Source organism: Rhinolophus ferrumequinum, chromosome 19 (genome assembly GCF_004115265.2).
Source record: "Rhinolophus ferrumequinum isolate MPI-CBG mRhiFer1 chromosome 19, mRhiFer1_v1.p, whole genome shotgun sequence".
NCBI classification, from domain to species: domain Eukaryota; kingdom Metazoa; phylum Chordata; class Mammalia; order Chiroptera; family Rhinolophidae; genus Rhinolophus; species Rhinolophus ferrumequinum.
Window position 1 is genome coordinate 40822606 of NC_046302.1, and position 18371 is coordinate 40840976.

The 18371-nt window shown below is 45.9% G+C and overlaps 1 protein-coding gene across 2 annotated transcripts in view; it reads right to left on the reverse strand.

The window, feature by feature from the left end:
- Positions 1-18371, reverse strand: part of MYO5B (myosin VB) — a 317583-nt gene that overhangs the window by 107769 nt on the left and 191443 nt on the right. For both annotated transcript variants that reach the window (XM_033087341.1, XM_033087342.1), the window contains exons 11-12: positions 6639-6720; positions 5951-6091 (exon numbers count right to left, since the gene is read on the reverse strand). In XM_033087341.1, coding sequence (XP_032943232.1) covers positions 5951-6091; positions 6639-6720 — 223 coding nt within the window. The remainder of the gene's footprint in view (positions 1-5950; positions 6092-6638; positions 6721-18371) is intronic.

An 18371-nucleotide genomic window follows, 5' to 3' on the forward strand; every position in this document is an offset into this window, starting at 1 on the left:
TCCTTGCCATCACAGAAGGCTGGCTGGGCCCCCAGGACTCTGCTTTCCTAACAGCTCTCTAGGTGGCAATGGCTTCTTCCTCCCCACCTGGCAGCCATCCCCAATGCCAGTCCTAGGACTTTACTTTTCCACCTTTACAAAACACCCCACTGTGTGCTCAGCGAAACAATTCTAGACTAATCCAAGTAGCCATCCTGTCCTTTCCCACACCTGGCTGGCTGGCTAGGATCACAAACCAACTCCTGTTCCCTTAATTAAGTCCTGCTGATAACTTAGCATAATTTAGTATTGCTGCCACCAAATAATCAAATTTCACTGTGACAGTCACTTCTATGGATTAAGACACTGCACCCAGATTTACTCTGAGAGTTGGCCCTGACAATAGCTGTATCTTAATTTATGGTCTTTGACCTCAGCAAACAAATTTATGTACTCTGCTACTGGGTTTCCCGAAAATAAGACCTAGCCAGACAATCAGCTCTAATGCATCTTTTGGAGCAAAAACTAATATAAAACAAGGTATTATATTATATTATTATTATACCCAGTCTTATAGTAAAATAAGACCCTATATTATATTATATATTATACATTATACATTTTATATTATATTTTATATTATATTTCATATTATATTTTATATGATATGATATGATATACCCGGTTTTACAGTAAAATAAGACTGGATCTTATATTAATTTTTGCTCCAAAAGACACATTAGAGCTGATGGTCCAGCTAGGTCGTATTTTCAGGGAAACACGGCATTTCTCTTCCCTGCTTATAGGACAGCCATTGCCCTTGTCCTCCCGTCTCCTCGAGCCTCTAACCCTGCCTGCCACCTCTAAGCTGATGCCTCATTTCCTCCCTCACAGTGAAAGGCTGGTAAGTAGGAAAACTCAAACACCTGCTCTTGGTCCTGAAGCTCACATTCATGCACAGTGGCGACCCCTGTTCCTACCCTCCTCACCGGAAGACGTGCTTCTTCTCCTAGCCGGCATCCTCCCCACCCACCCCCTGCTTCCTGGGTACCAGGATCCACCCGTCTTCCCTCTGTCCCCAAATCCTCGTTGATCACGCCTCTCTTTTCCTCGCTCTCACCTCTTCCTGTTAACAGCCAAGCCTCCACAAGGGGATTCAAACTTGCCAGTTCCACTGCCTCACCTCCTGTTCGCTCAAGTAACTGAAATTGGGCTTCTGCCCAGACAACTCCCTGAAAACTGCTCTAAGCAACAACTCGCTGCCAAGTGTGGTGGCCCCCTGAGGCCCTCACCGCTGATCTCCTTCCTGAACCACTCTCCTCCTCCGCTCAAGCCTTCGTCTTCTCCCACCCAGACTACTGCAATGCTGCCACTGCTCTTCTTATTCCAGGTTCTCCCTCCAACTTCGCTTTCACACCATCGCCAGAGAGCTCTGTTGGAAAATGCGTCACATCTGATCACATCTCTCCCCTGCTTCACACCCTTCAATCCCCAAAGCCTTCAGTCAAGTCCAAATGCCTCCTCCGAGCAGGCAGAGTGCCTCCCATTTTTGGATGGTTCCTGCTTCCCACCTTCACCTCCCACCACCATGGGCTCTGGACAAATCAGACCATTTCAGGTTTTATAAACTGCCATGTCCTTTGCTTAGGACACCCCTCCCCTCATGACTTCTCTGCCTAAACCGCACTTTTGGGGGACACTTTCTCAGCCATGTCCTCCTCAGTGTTTCTACCTCCCTAACATCATAGGTGATGATTTCAGTGCTTGCCTGACCTCCACGGAGGAGGGTTGCAGGGCAGAGGGTCAGTCACTTATGCAGGAACATGGGGTTTGTTCGGTGGATGAATGAGTAGACATGGGAAAGCCATTTCACCTCCCTCCATCACAGGTCTCAAACCTGCTCACAGATGTGCCGGACAAGGAGACCTCAGGGCAATTTCTTATAAAACCATGAACCCTTGCCCTTAACACACAGTAAGTCTCCTGAGAGCAGGCTGGACCCAGGGAAGGAAACAGAAGGGCGTTCACCTCCCCACCGTCTTCCGCCCGCTTTCACTCCACTGTCACAAGAATAGTATATTAATTCGGAAGGTCCATCCCAGTCAGCTCTCCAGGCTGAGTTCCATGAAAACAACAGAATCCCAATTACACAGGGCAGAGCTTTTACCCCACTCTCAGGCCTGCCTCTGTGGGCCCCTAACACCTTTCCAATCTGATACAGTGGTCGAGGTATCATTTTCTGAAAATTCCTGCTAAAATGCAAAATATGTCACTTATGAGGAAACATGCCCTGACCTCTTATCTCTTATCAGCCCGAACTCTTTTGTTCTTCCAATAGGGAGGGTACCGGTGACTGGTACACAGGGAGGGCAGGAAACGCTTGGTCTGAATAGGCTTGGACATGGCTTATGCCATGCAGCCCCCAACAGCGGCCTTAGAGAGCACTAGGGTGGGAGTTTTGTTAAGAGCAGCCTGAAGTTAACATTTCCTACAAGCAAGCAGCCTCTTGCCTGCCCCTTAGTTACTGCGAAGCAGCTGTAGTCTATGGCTTGGTCTGGGTCTGACTATAAATCCTTGACTGCAAAGTGGCTTTTCCACCTGAAGGAATAGGGGGCAGTTTAATATTCCGGTCCCCATGCCTTGTCTGCAGTTTCCAGCACCAATCACAGGCTCTGGGGAGAGCTACCTTGGGTGCTGCCCCTTTAAAGCCCTGGCCACCTCATCACCATGTTTCTAATTTAAATCCCAGCTCACTGGCCCTGCCTGCCACTGGGTGTCACAGCCAGGAAAAGTGATTTTCCCAATGGCTGCTTTTACACTATGAGTCTAATCCTTCATTTGGCGTTGTGCCCTGTCACATGCGGGACACAAACCCAATTCTTCACAGTGCGATCTCATTCTTCTTTCTCACCCTGCAGAGTGTATCTGAGAAACAGGAGGAAAGGAACGTGTCTGAGCCAGCTCCCCAGTCCAAGTGCACCGGTCCTGAGGGCTGCCAAGTCGACCAGCTGCGACCAAGTCCATGGGATTCCTGACCCGCTTTGGTTCAGAGCCATGGGCACTTCCGGAACGCTTCAGCAGTATTTTTTAAAGCCACAGTTATTGTGGTATAATTTCCATATGGCAAAATGCACCCTTTTTAAAGTGTATAGTTCCATGAGTTTTGACAAATGTAGTAACACTTATTGGTTTAAAATCCACCTGTTACTAGAAGCTGCCATCACCTTACACTGAATCACTCTGAATTCCCAGAGCAATTAAATCTGGTGGAAAAAGATTTCACATCAGGATTTTTATATTACTCCTTGATTTGCTGTTCCACGTGACTCCCTTGCTCCCCTCATGACCTTGGCCGCCAGTGAGTTTAAACACGTCACAGTACTACCCCGTCTCTCAACGCTCCGAGCCCCCACCAGCTTGATTAGCAGGAACTCCAGGCTGTCCTCAGACCTGCCCTGCTATGGAGCTTTCAGGAGGAAAGAGCCAGGAGACCCAACAGAGGATCAGAGCGGCTGCATGTAGCTCGGCAGCCGGAGTTGGCACCCCCTGTCCTCGATCCTGTTTAGCTGTCACCCTGCTGCCCTTGGGCTGTGGCCCACACCTCTTCCAGCCTGCTCTGGGACCCTGGCCCCCAAACTCGGGCCTGTTCCTGCCTCAGCCCTCCCTTGGCCCTACCCCCACTCACCCAGGCGGACCTCCTCACCAGAGCCATCTCCCTCCTCCCTTGTTGGTCAGCAGGGATCCATTCCTCCTGTTCTGTGGCCTTTTCTTCAAGACCAGACATACCGCAGGTACCGAATACATTCTAGGTGTCTGCGAAATTGCGGTGGCAGGAGTTTGAAACCCATACAGTCTTAAACTGAAATCACCTGATTTTACAAATCTGACCCAAACAGATGACTCCTCAGGGAGTAAGCAGAGATCATCCATATGGACACAGTTGGAGTTTTCTTCCTGTAGCTTCTTGAAAGTAAAACAGATTCCACCAGGGATGCCCCAGGCAGGGTGCACTCAGTGGGAAGCCTGAGAACAGGAGGGTCTGGGGACCCCAGCTGCACTGGAATATCCACGGCTGCACCGTCTAGGGATTTGGAGCGGTTACTTTCGTAATTGCTGAATATCTGCCCCGTGGGCCCTCCTGGGACTGCTGCCTACTGCTCTGTCACCTGCTAAGAGTGGTTCCCCCATCGCTCCCCAGCCCCGCACTGCCCTGGGCTTCCCCTCAGTGGTTTGTGTCCCACCCTCTGGACACCAGTCTGAGGTCTCTGCACCTGTGTCCCCACCGCTCTGACTTGACATGCCTGTGACGTGTTCCCTTGGGTAGTGGCACCTCTCAGACCCTCAAACCACAAGCCAAAACAAACCCACAGCAGCCCTCCTTTGCTTGCTAAAGGCATCATCTTTTAAAGTCATCAGGCAGCTGCTCAAATTGCAGGGGCAACCATCCTGGGGCACTGAGGTGTCTTTATGAGCAGTGTGTATACATGGGAAGAAAGAGGCCATGCCCCGAGGGTGATGGTTTATGTCCCAGGGAGCGCTTCATCACAGACCCGGGTGGACCAGTACAAGACAGTCTGCCTGCCTCACATGTTCCTCAGAGCTGCGGGGACCTTGCCTGCACCCCTGGGGAAGGGAGTGAAGTGCTGGAGTCCTCCTGGAGCCAGGCCTGCGGGAGCTATGCGGGCTCGGCAGCCTGGAGGCCTGCATAGGACACAAGGACATGGTGTAGCCTTTGGGTTGGGGGTATGGAGCTGGAGGAAACGGGTTGTGGACAGACTCACAAGAGACTGGGGGAGGGACAGCATTTCCGTTGAGCGTGGGAAGGGAGCTGTTGGCAGGGGACACTGAACCAAGAGGGCGAGTGAGTGGTGAAACCAGGAGTGAGTGCAGGGCTTGGGCTTTGACTTTGGTGACTTAGCCTGTGCCACTTGATGCAGGAACAATTGTCCTATCAGCTTTACTGCAACCTCCCAGGTGGAACAAGCCCAGGCACACTCCTTCCAGACTGAGGAATCACCTCTGCCTGGATCTAACTCAGGACAAAGCCCATGGCTCGGCAGAAATGCTGAAAACCATTAGGAGAAAAATGTGCAAGCTGTGGACCTCAGCATATTTTCACTCTGTCTTCTGTTCTAGTAACCTTTCCTTTCCCTTTTCACAAACAAGGAAACTAGGAGAGCCCTCTGGAAAGGGATCTCCTCCTCTTCCCAAATCATCAAGCCACACGCTACCCTTTATAGGCAAGATGCAGGAGACCAGAAAGTATAAGCGACTGGGTTCTTCCCTTTCAATACCAAGAACCATGTGGTTCCTACCCTTTTGACTAGTGTTTCCATCACTGGAGGAACTGGTACACATTCAGCTCCTTATCACCAACCACCAAACAGGGAGACATTTTGAAGCTCATCAGATCCAACCCCACCCATTCATAGAGTAGGAAACCAAAGGCCCAAGAAGTTAGGTGACTGATAGCACTCAGAATCCCCCCCGCCCCACACGCCCAGGGCTGCCTGGTTCTCTCCATGCTGGTAATCCAGGCCTCCGCCTGTCCCACCAGGTAGAGGCCACAGAAAGCCAGATGGAAAGTCTAACGCTCTCACCTGCCACCAAGCCATGCAGCTCTACAACTCACACGCCATCTGGCACAGCAAAGATGATCCTGTCTAGACGTTGGGGTTCTTCTCTGAGCACCTAGGACCTCTGCGGCACACGGTCCATACCACCATCGTATCATGGCAATCATACCACGTGGCCTCTGCCAAGAGGCAGCACAGCACTCCTTGCCAGTCACATTACCTTCTAGCACGCAGAACGGCCACCAGTGCTTCGCTCAGCACACTCAAGGCTGGCTGATGACAGATGCGATTCTAGCTCTGGGATCTCACACGTTGCCCTGCATCACACCGATGTCCTCTGCCCCCACCTCAAGCTTAGAGCTGACCTCATTCAAAGGGAGCATCATCATTTTTACCTTACATTCTTCATCCAACAGGTCCAGGATGCCCAGCTTAGCTTCTATGAGGTCGATACAAGGCTGGTTGTCATAAAAATCAATCAACGTCCAAGGGATCTGCTCCTTCATGTATTCTTCTTGCTCCAGTTTGAATACATGCTAGGGCAAGAAGTGAAAGGTCAAGGTTAGTGACCGGCATGCACACCTTACCATTCATCTCCCCCGAACTTCAACCACATGAGTTCTGAGTCCTGGAGGCTGGCGCACACCCACCATAAAAGGTCTGGGCACTGAGTCCCAGTCATGATTGCAGAAAAGCTCAATGAGGGGATCCTCACTCCCAGGTGAACCCTTCTTTAGGACATGGTAATAATCACCTGTGATGTCATACCCCAGCCAATCACAAGAACCCTCCTAGCTGGCTTCCAACTGCTCCAATACCCCAGGAGCCCGGCTCAGGAGGAGTGGGCATCAGAGCCAAGGGGAGGATCATTTGCCCTCTGAACCCCGCTGCCCCATTCAGACCTCCGCCTGAGCGGCAGGGAGCGCCTTCCTAAAGCTGGAGCGCCACCAGGAAACCAAGGGAAGGTCAGGGTAGAGTCAGAACCCGCTGACCCTGGATGGAAGAGAAGTGGCCCAGGCCACTGCTCTCAGGAACAGAGAGAGGTCCCCCCACCCCGACACCCCAGGTCAGGAAACAGCCTACCGAGTTAAACTGCTGCTGGAGCTTCTCATTTGCATAGTTGATACAAAACTGCTCAAAGCTGTTTATTTCAAACGTCTCAAACCTGCAGAAGAGAAAAAAGAGAGAACAACTTAAGTGACATCTCCTTCTACTGAAGGAATCCCTGGGACATCAACCAGCTGCCCTCGCCCTCTTTGCTCCTGTCCCGCTGTATCCTTAACTCCAGCACAGAGGTCCCATTTTCGGCTCGTATGCCCAGAGACACCACTGCTGCAGGTATCACATGAGGGAGCCTTGTTAAACTAGCAGAGGAAAAATGCACTGTTTTCATAATTAGAAAAAGGACCAATAATTTGAGACCTTAGAAAAAGCAAATGTAAGAAAGTCACCCATGATCCTATCCCTCACGTTACCCACCAGTTACACTATGGTAGGTTTCCTTTCAGACATATTACCTTTTTACACAAATTAGAATAACATGTAAAATTATACCTATTTTTTTATCATTTAAGCTTCCATTGCAAACATGTCCCTATGCCATTGCTCTTCAAAAGCATCCGTTTTAATGTCTGCCTCCTAAAGCCCTGCATGGACTGAACTGAGGATTGCACAGGGTGCCCAGGTGAGGGGACAAGTGGGGTTGAAATTTAGAGGGTACTCCCTCGCAAGTTTGGGAGGGATGGTCCCTCCAGAGGGGGTGCCCTTTTTCAATTCATACAAAGTGTCCCCCACTTAGATGAATCATAATTTAACCAATCCCCCATGGCAGGACATTTTGGTTCCTTTTCCAGTTTTTAGCTGCTATTGATGCTGTAACAAATAATGTCTATACGTCTTTGAATTCATGATTCTTTTCGTAGGATGTTATCCTAGAAGGAAAATCACCATGTAAGAGTACGGTTTCTTAAAAGGTAGAAGCAAATTAACTTCCAGAGAGGTGGAACCAAGTTATGCTACCACCCCACCCCCACGTCAGCCTCTCAATGTATGCAAGTCTTGCTCTCATAATGCTGGCTAAGGATGTTTGTTATTAAATTCATGTTTGAGTTAGAGTTTACATACAGTAAGATCCAGCAAATTTAATGGTGTATTTCAGTGAGTTTTTGACAAATGTGATACAGTGTGTGACTACCACCACAACCCAGAGCTAGAACATTTTCATCACTCCAGAAAGTTCCCTCGTGCTCCAGTCTCGACGTTCACCAAGAGAATTCAGATATCACAGCTTTGTGGTCCATAGTGTATATTAACTTTTAAAGGTCTTTGGTGACTTACCACTGTGTTCTTTTAATTTTATTTTTTTTTGTTCATTAATGGAGTTCAACATTTTTCTCTATGTGGGAACTGGTCATCTCTACTTTGTGAATTGTCTGTGATCGTTGAAATATTTGTTGGGTTTTAACTTTAAAAATGAATGTGTTTCAGGGCAGCCAGATGGCTCGGTTAGAGCGTGAGCTCTTAACAAGGTTGCCGGTTCAATTCCCACATGGGTTGGTGGGCTGCGTGCCCTGCAACTAAAGATTGAGAACGGCAACTGGACTTGGAGCTGAGCTGTGCCCTCCACAGATTGAAGGACAACGACTTGGAGCTGATGGGCCCTGGAGAAACACACTGTTCCCCAATATTCCTAAAACCAACTTATGAAAAAAAAAATCTTACTCCTATGTTTAAAAAAGTGTTTGAACTCTTTATACGAGGTCTGACAATTAAGTTCGTGAACTTGTTGCAACGATGTTGCTAAACCTTTTTTGATATCAGAGGGATTATTCATTATGAATTTGTACCAACTGGACAAACAGTTAACCAAGTTTTCTATTTGGAAGTGCTGAAAAGGCTGCATGAAAAAGTTAGACGACCTGAAGTTTTCGCCAACAATTCATGGCTCTTGCATCACGACAATGCACCAGCTCACACGGCACTGTCTGTGAGGGAGTTTTTAGCCAGTAAACAAATAACGATATTGGAACACCCTCCCTACTCACCTGATCTGGCCCCCAATGATTTCTTTCTTTACCCGAAAATAAAGGAAATATTGAAAGGAAGACATCTGGATGACATTCAGGACATCAAGGGTAATAGGACAACGGCTCTTATGGCCATTCCAGAAAAAGAGTTCCAAAATTGCTTTGAAGGGTGGACTAGGCACTGGTGTCGGTGTGCAGCTTCCCAAGGGGAGTACTTTGCAGGTGACTGTTGTGATATTCAGCAATGAGGTATGTAGCACTTTTTCTAGGGATGAGTTCACGAACTTAATTGTCTGACTTCCTACTTTATATCAGTACTGTTATTTACTGCTCAACTCAAATGTTTGCAAATGGCTGGATGGCTGTGGGGGTTCGGGAGGTGGAGTCCACAAAGAGGAGGCTGGGTAACGAGATGAGACATGGCACTGCAGAGCCAGGCAGGGGTCCTGTCTGCAGGCCTTGTATGCTACACTAAGGAGTTTGGATTTTACCATGGGCAGTGGGGAGCATTTGAAGGATTTAATATTAAGAAATGACAATCAGATTTACATTTAAAAACTGGCAAGAGGGTGGAGAAAATTGTGATTTGAGGGGGAGGTGTGCAAGACGAAAGGCAGGAAATTGAGTAAGGTAGTAATTACTAGAGTAATAATCCAGGCAAGATCCAATCAGGGCTTGACTTAAACTGGTGGAGGCCAATTAATGGAAAGGTTCTAAAGACACCGAGGAAGGTGGAAATGAGAGGACCTCCAATGACCATGGAAGTCTACAGGTGAGAGTCACTGACACACCTGAATGTAGGTGGTCCAGCTCACCAAGCCGGGAACGTTGTAAAAGCACCAGCAGCTTCAGCTAGAGAGGTGTGGGGCCATCTTGTACGCTGAGCAGGATCAGCAGGCTAAGACAGTAAAAAGCGGCAGAAATCTAGGAGGAGGAGGTAGCTTTTCCTCATTCACAAAACAGGCTGAATGGGCTGACAGCAGCCCCGTTCATGAATGCCAACAGAGCACCAGGCCCAAGTGCTTGATGAACTCTTACTCATTTAATGCCCACAACAACCAAGAGTTCGGATTTATTATTAATCCCATCCTACAATGGAAGAAACTACGGTATGGGGAGATTAAATAACCTGCCCCAAGTCAGAGAGTCAGTCGGCAGAAGAGCCAGTATTTGAACCCACAGAGTCTGGATTCTGGGACAACATTCTTAATTTTGAGAAGAGTGGAAGTTTCATTACAAAAAGGAGGAAGAGAAGACTTGGAAGGGCTGCAGACAAGAATGGTAACGTCCCAGAAAAGGAGGTATTTGAGCACAGGGAGAGCGACGAGGGGATCTGGGGCTGGGGGCACAGGCTTCCATCTTTTCCACAACTTTAAATCTTCACTTCTCTCATTCTTCAGTATGGACAACTGCATGTTCTCAATATTACATAAAATGATGTCAGCCCTTCCAAATAGATTGTACTCTCTAATGACCACTCCCAAATAAAAATGTGGCACTGCCCACGGTAGGGGTTGGAGATGGTGGCGGTGGAGAGGTGGCATCCTATGCAGAGGGACCAGCAACAATAAATGCATCAGACACCCAATGGGGCCAGATCAGTGCCCAGAACACATCAGACTCCTCCTCCTCCTCTGCATACACCTCCCTCCACCAAAGAATAAGACATGGAGAAGCAGAAAGTCATTTTGAGATCAAAGGAGTCAACTGCTCGCCAACAACCACATTAAGGAACAGCCTTTGGTCATGCCCACGTAAAAGAAGTCAGTCTAGGTTAATAAAACACGATCAAAGACACCAAGTCCAAGCTAGGGCTGCACTCCAAATCAGGCAGGAAGCAGGCAGTGCGTCTGCCAGTCATTACCCTGGTTTGGGGCCCTCTCAGCCCAGATGGTGGTCCTACAGACCAAGTTATGCCACTTAGAACCTCATTTCCTCCCCCACCAGCCACTGCAACCTAAGAGAGGTGGCTGACGCCAGCCAAGCCCCAGAGAAAATTTAATAAAACCAAGAAGGAAGACAAAAGAGCCACCCTAGCAACTGGCCAGATAATAGCAATTGGGTATGCTTGCAGGACTTGTACTGATAAAGGATTTAAATATCTCCACAGATAAAGGATTTCAATATCTCCCACTTATCATTTTTTAAAGGTTTACATTGGTAGCACTCCACAAAGAATATTTTCATTAATTTGAGATGGCCTGAAATTAGCTCATAATTTCTCTAAGATATTATCTGGAAACAATTCCTCTGCCACCTAGCGTAATTACTGTAATGCCAGCAGGCCAGGGATGAATGTGGGGTTTGGGTAGCTTGGGAAATATCTAAGACGACTGGCCTCAGAAAACAGTCAGGGAGATAGCACAACTTCTCTTCTACAATGGAACTATATTTGTAGTAATTCTTCCCATCAACAGAGATGACTTTTTAAAACAAACACAACGAATCAATTTATAGTTCACAACATTAAGATGTTACAAAGAAATTTACATACTAGAGGGGATTGGATTTCCCCTGTAAAACCAATGTTGAGACTATTTAGACCAGAATTCTTGGGTGGGAGGAAGGTCAAAACATAGAATAAGACTTGATGCTGGGCTGGCCCAGTGGCTCAGGTGGTTGGAGCACCGTGCTCCTAAAGCCAAGGTTGCCGGTTCGATTCCCACATGGGCCAGCGAGCTGCACCCTCTACAGCTAAGATTGTGAACAATGGCTCTCCCTGGAGCTGGGCTGCCATGAGCAGCCGGAGATTGGCGAGAGCTGCCATGAGCTGCTGTGAGCAGCGAACTGGTGACCCATTGCCTCAGCCGGGGAGAGCACCAGGCTCACAACACCAGCATGGGCCAGGGAGCTGTGCCCTACAAAACTAGACTGAGAAACAACGGCTTGAACCGTTGTGGTGGGGGGAGGCGGAAGAAAGGGGAAGGAAAAAAAAAAGACTTGATGCTGAGACCTGAGATCTGTACTTGTTGCCGTACAATTCTCACCCCTTCTTCGACTTCCTCCTATCTTCAAAATGTAGAAAAGTATACAATTTCCTTCTACTTCATTCTACCCCAATTTTAGGGTGTGGTAGAGGCCACAAATGCCTCTAAAAATCAGGCAGTGTTTGTTGGAAAGTGAAACTGTAATAAAAAGAAGTCAACTAGTCACTCTGGAGGTTAATTATTAACTTCTATGAATCTCCCACTTCAGAGCAGAGAGGCAATGAGATGCTTTGAAGTTTGGGAAACAGTCCTTCCTCTAGAACATGGGTCAAAGGAACAGGAATCTCTTAGCCCAGCCTTATCTTTCTATCGAGATCATTCTCGACCATTCCACTGAAGGTTGCATGAGAAGATAGGGGACATAGGTTAGATATACTAGGTTGGTACAAAAGTAATTGTGGTTTTAAAGGTTAAAAAAAAAAATTGCAAAAACCGCAATTACTTTTGCACCAACCTAATAGAGTTTCTAAATAATGATTATGAAAAGTCAAAACAATAATGTGGGGAGATTTCCTCTTGATAAGTCTTTAAAAACAGGGCGTTCATGTGTTGGGCTCAGAGAAATGGATTAACCATCCTCCCAAGGTCTCTTGCCCTACTGTAGCCCATGCAATCCCACCAGGGCATCCTGTGGGCTGTTAGGAAGGCTCGTCCTTCTGATCTTTTTACTCACAATCTCGGGATGCTGGCCATACTTGAGAATGGCAGGAATTTAATTCTGTTCATGTTTCTCCCCGTGCCTAGATGTCCCCACACAGGACTTGTCCTTCAAGGAGGGCACAGCCCTGGGCATTACTCACATCCTAAGGCCAAGAATGTTCTTCTTCTGGAGGAACGAAGTCTATTCAGTTTGCAATGCGATCGAATTCCAGCCTCTCCTTTGTGCCTGGAACTCCAATATGGAACAGGAAAATGCCTGCCACGTGGTAACCTCAATCCATCAGTCAACTGTCCCAAAAACTTTGAAAGCTACAGAGAAGACCAAGTTATGACCCCTGCCCTATAAAGCTATTAGGAAGACAACAGAAAACAGTGTATGAAACCTCCCAAGGAACAAAGATTTTTATGTGCTATAGGCTTTTAAAGAAGGGTGAGTTCATGAGGTTGCTGGTATAGACAGAGACAAATGGGACTTTATCTGAGCCTTAAGAGTATGTAGGGGTGTCTGGCTCTAGGCACACTCCGAAGGGTTGCGTTGGAGCAATTCTGGAAGGTTGAGCTTGACTTTAGAGTACTCTGAGTTACAAGGCTCTCCTGGCAGCCTTGGAGATTCTAGGGCAAACCCAGTAGCTTCAGGTGATCTGCTAGATCTGAGAACATTGGGGCCAGCCATGCATGTCCAGCCTAAAGAAGGCACGTCCAGGGATCTGCAGGGTTGTCCAAGGTTAGGCCACTGTTCACAGGCTGGAGGGTAAATGCAATCATTGACCTCTCCCCCTGCATTCTCTGTAAAACCTTTTCATACTGGTCAGAGAGGAGCGGTGTAGTCTTCTCTAAAAAACTAAATTGGGACTGTAAAATTATCTGTTACTTTATTTTGAAGAGTGAAACAAAGAAAACAAAACAAAGAAACCAAGAACAATTTCCATCAAAATAATGAAGGCAAAATTTCTTAAGTTTACTTAAAATATATCATTAAAGGCAACCTATGGAATGGTAGAAAATATTTGCAAATTATATTTCTGATAAGGGGTTAATACCCAGAAGGTATAAGGAACTCCTACAACTCAGCAACAAAAAACAAATAACTAAAAAATGATCAGAGGACTTGAACATTTTTCCAAAGAAGACCTACAAATAAATGGTCAAGAATATGAAAAGATGATCGACATCATTAATCATTAGAGAAAAGCAAATCAAAGCCACAGTGAGATATCACCTTATGCCTATTAGGATGGCTACTACCAAAAAAATAGAAAGTAACAAACACTGGCAAGAATGTGGAGAAATTTGAATCCTAGGGCAACATTGGTGGGAATGTAAAATGGTGCAGCTACTATGGTAAACAATATGGAGGTTCCTTAAAAAATTAAAACTAGGATTACAATATATTCCAGCAATCCCACTTCCAGGTATATATACCCAAAAAAATTAAAAGAAGAGATATTTGCACACACTTGCTCATAGCAGCATTATTTACAACAGCCAAAAGGCATAAGCAGTCCAAGCCTCAACAAATGAATGGATATTTTCCGGTCAAGATGGCAAGAGTAGGTAAATACTGTGCTTGCCTCCTTTTACGACCACATCAAAACTACAACTACAGAACAAGTATCACTGAGAATCACCTGAAGTCTAGCTGAACAGAAGTCCTATAAAGACACACAGAAGAAGCCACCTCAAGACTGGTAGGATGGGCAGAGATGCTGAACAGGCTGGTCCCATAACCACATGTGGTAGTTAAAAACTGGGAGGGATATCTTGACTATGCAGGTCCCCCCAGAGGACACAACCCCACACTGGACTCCCCAATCCAGGGTTCCAGTGTCCGGAGGGAAGTCCCCACAACTTCAGGCTGTGAAAACCAGCAGAGTTTGTGGCTAAGTGAGACAGAGGGGCTGCTGGAGTCCCTTGCATTCCTCTTAAAGTGACTATGCACAGACTTAATCACTGACAGACTCACTTGCTCTGAGCTCCAGCTCTGGGGCAGCAGCTTGAAAGGCACCAGGGACATATGAGGAGGAACTGAGTTGTTTAGCTTCAGGGCAAGGTCTGGAAGGACAGCTTTCTCCCAGGAAGAAGCCATTGTTCCTTTGTTGAGCCCTCCCCACTCTCAGCGTGCAGACATGCAGATGCAGGCTGCAGCTGAACGTGGCCTGCAGGAGGGCTCCTCCCAGGAGGCCCTGGGACAGCCAGCTTTGGGCCCAGCCAAGGCACCACCCAGCTGCCTCTGTGGATGACACACCCAAAGGACTGGGCAGGCACCAAAACAATACTAAAGTGAATCCTGCTCCGTAGGGTCAGCCCCTGCACAACAGCTCCTCCACTGTAGTCACAGCCAGTCCTCACAACCAATCAGCCTGAGGGTCAATCCCTCCCACTGATGTGCAAACAGCAATGAAGGCTCAACTACAATAGGAGGGCACACACAACCTACCCACACAAGGGGCACACCTGGAGCACCCAGCTCAGGTGACCAGGGAGACTGTGCCACTGGGACCTACAGGACACCTACCACATAAGGCCACTCTATTAAGACCAGGCGACATAGCAGCCCTACCTAATACATGGAAAGAAACACAGGGAGGAAGCCAAAATGGAAAGACAAAGAAACATGTCCCAAATGAAAGAACAGAACAAAGCTACAGAAAAAGAACTGAACAAAATAGAGACAAGCAATCTACCTGATGCAGAGTTCAAAACACTGGTTATAAGGATGCTAGATTATCTTAATGGCCTTCAACAAAGAGATAGGAAACAAAAACAGAGATAGAAAACATAAAAAAGAACCAACCAGAAATGAAGAATACAATAACTAAAAGAAGGAATACATTAGAGGGCATCAACAGATTAGACAACGTAGATGATCAAATCAGTGATTTAGAAAATAAGGTAGCAGAAAACACCCAATCAGAACAACAAAAATAAAAAAGAATCCAAAGAAACAAAGGATAGTTTAAGAGACCTTGGGGACAACATCAAGCACACCAACATTTGCATCATAGGGGTATTGGAACGAGGAGAGAGAGCAAGGAATCGGAAACCTACTTGAAGAAATAATGATGGAAAACTTCTCTAACCGAGTGAAAGAAACAGACATACAAGCCCAGGAAGCACTGAGTCTCAAACAAGATGAACCCAAAGAGGCCCACATCAAGACACATCATAATTGAAATGCCAAAGGTTAAAGACAAAGAGAGAATCTTAAAAGCAGCAAGAGAAAAGCAGTTAGTTATCTACAAGGGAACTCCCATAAGACTATCAGCTGATTTCTCAACAGAAACTTTGCAGGCCAGAAGAGACTGGCCGCAAATTTTCAAAGTCATGAAAAGCAAGGATCTACAACCAATATTACTCTACCCAGCAAAGTTATCATTCAGAATCTAAGGACAGGTAAAGAGTTTCCCACAAGAAAATGCTAAAGGAGTTCATTACTACCAAACCCGTATTATAAGAAATGTTAGAGGGACCTCTTTAAGGCGAAGAAAAAGAAGATTAAAAATATGAATAAAATGGCAATAACTATATATCTATTAACACTTACTTTAAATGTAAATGGATTAAATGCTCCAATCAAAAGACAGGGTGGCTGAACGGATGAGAAAACAAGACCCTTACATATGCTGCCTACAAGAGACTCACTTCAGATCAAAAGACACACACAGATTTAAAGTAAAAGAATGGAAAAAGCTAGTTCATAAAAATGGAAACAAATAAACAAAAAACAAACAAAAAACACAACTGGGGTAGCAATACTTATACCAGACAAATCAGACTTTAAAATAAAAGCTATAACAAGAGACAAAAAAGGACCCAGTAATTTCACTTCTGGGTATTTATTTAAAGAAACGCAAAACACTACTTCGAAGGGACATGTGCATCCACATGTTTATTGCAGCATTGTTTACAATGGCCAAGATGTGGAGGCAGCCTGGGGGTCTGTCAATGGATGAACGGATAAAGAGGAGGTTGTATAAATGTATATATACAATGGAATATTACCCAGCCATAAAAATGAAAATCTTGCCATCTGCAACAACACAGATGGACCTAGAGGGTATTATATTAAGTGAAATAAGTCAGAGAAAAACAAATACCATATGATTTCTAAAAAACAAAATAAACAAAACAGAAACAAACCCATAGGTATAGAGAGCATTTTGATGGTTGCCCGACGGGAGAGGGGATGGGGGTGTGGGTGAAAGAAGGGGAAGGGATTAAGAAGTATAAACAGCCATGGAGACGTGAAATATAGCATAAGGAAAATTGTTAATATTGTGATAACTGTATATTATTATACATGGTGTCAGATGCACACTAGATTTATCGGGGTGATCACTTCGTAAATTACATAAATCTCTAATTACCACGTTGTACATCTGAAACTAATATAGTATTGTACGTTAACTGTAATTGAAAAACAACAAAATTATTAAAATATGAAAAAAACCCTAGGTGAATGGATAAACAAAAAAATGTGGTGTACTCATACAATGGAGTATTGTTCAGCTTTCAAAAATGAGGAAATCCTATTACATGCTCTAACTTGGATGAATCTTAAGGACATTATGCTAAATGAAGTAAGCCACTCACAAAAAGACAAATACTGTATGATTCCACTTATATGAAGTCTCTAAAGTAGTCAAACTCCCAAAAACAGACAGCAGAATGGCAGTTTCTGGGGGCTGGTGGGAAGAAAAATCGGAGTTGTTCAATGGGTAGTTTCAGTTTTCCAACGTGAAAAAGCTCTGGCGATCTGTCACACAACAACGTGAATATACTTAGCATTACTGAACTGTATACTTGAAAATGGTTAAGATGGTAAATTTTATGCATTCTTTAAAACACAATTTAAAAAATCATTTAAAAAAATACATCATTAAAAAGCACTGAATAGAGTGGGATGCTAATTTGAAGTTAGGAAATACCACCAGAGACACAGAAAGTAACATGAGGGTTGAGAAGGATACCAAATTCCAGCAGATTCCATTTGCTGCTTCCTGGGGCCCAAACGTCCCTATCCTATCTCTGCATCCTCCCCAAATGGTTCCTCTGCATAAGGCATCAATCTGTAGCACTACCTTCCTCCAAAAGTCTCCTAGGCCAACCGTCCTCATCAAGAACAAGCTGGTCTTAGCCAAAGCCCCCTGCTACCTTGGCATTTTGAAGGCTCAAGTCAAAGACAAATAAATGTGGATCTGTCCCAGATTGAAGCCATTTATTTCTTGCTGCCTCAAGGAGCGGAGAGCAATACAGGATTATGGCTTCAATTAATTTCAAGCCTGTAGAGGCACGTGCTGGTTAATGCAACATGAAAAGGAAACCCCAGCCAAAAGCTGCCTAGCTCTTTCTTATTGGTTTCCATCCCCTGCCTGGCAATACCGGCAGCTTCACAGATCCTTAGTTAAGGAAAGGACCTTGGCTTGGACTGGCTAAACTGCTCTGGGTGTTACTTGCTTTGCACTTTTTTGGAGCTGGGACAGAGGAGCAAGGTGTAAGGAGGCCACCCTTTTACCAGGACACTGGATAGATAGATGGTCTTCTCCCTCTTTAGTGTTTGGTGGTCAGAGATTTGGGTTAAAAAAAAAAACCCAAATAAAAAATAATACTGGAGTTTTCTGATGCCATGGAGGATGACAGGCTCCTTAGAGAGAATAACTTCCCATGGCTGTATCATAAATAAAACCTAAAGATAGAAATTAGTTTGAAATGGGCAGTGGTTAGAGAGGGCAAGAGAGGTGGAGTATCATGTGTGACACCCATTTCCAGATAATTGAAGGAGGATCACATTAATAAAAAAAAAAAAAAGATTCAGTGGGTTTCTGGAAGGCATCTGAAGTCCAGAGGAAATAAGGCAGAAAGACACCATGACTGGGAAAGGCAGATGTCCACCATTTTCTCCTGGATTAAGAAATGATGGGCCGGCCCAGTGGCTCAGGTGGTAGGAGCGCCGTGCTCCTAATGCCAAGGTCACCGGTTCGATTCCCACATGGGCCAGTGAGCTGCGCCCTCTGCAGCTAAGACTGTGAACAACAGCTCTCCCTGGAGCTGCGCCGCTGTGAGAAGCCGGAGGTTGGCGTGAGTTGCTGTGCTGCTGTGAGCTACCGTGTGCTCAGGAGTGGCTGGCGCAAGGCTCATAATCC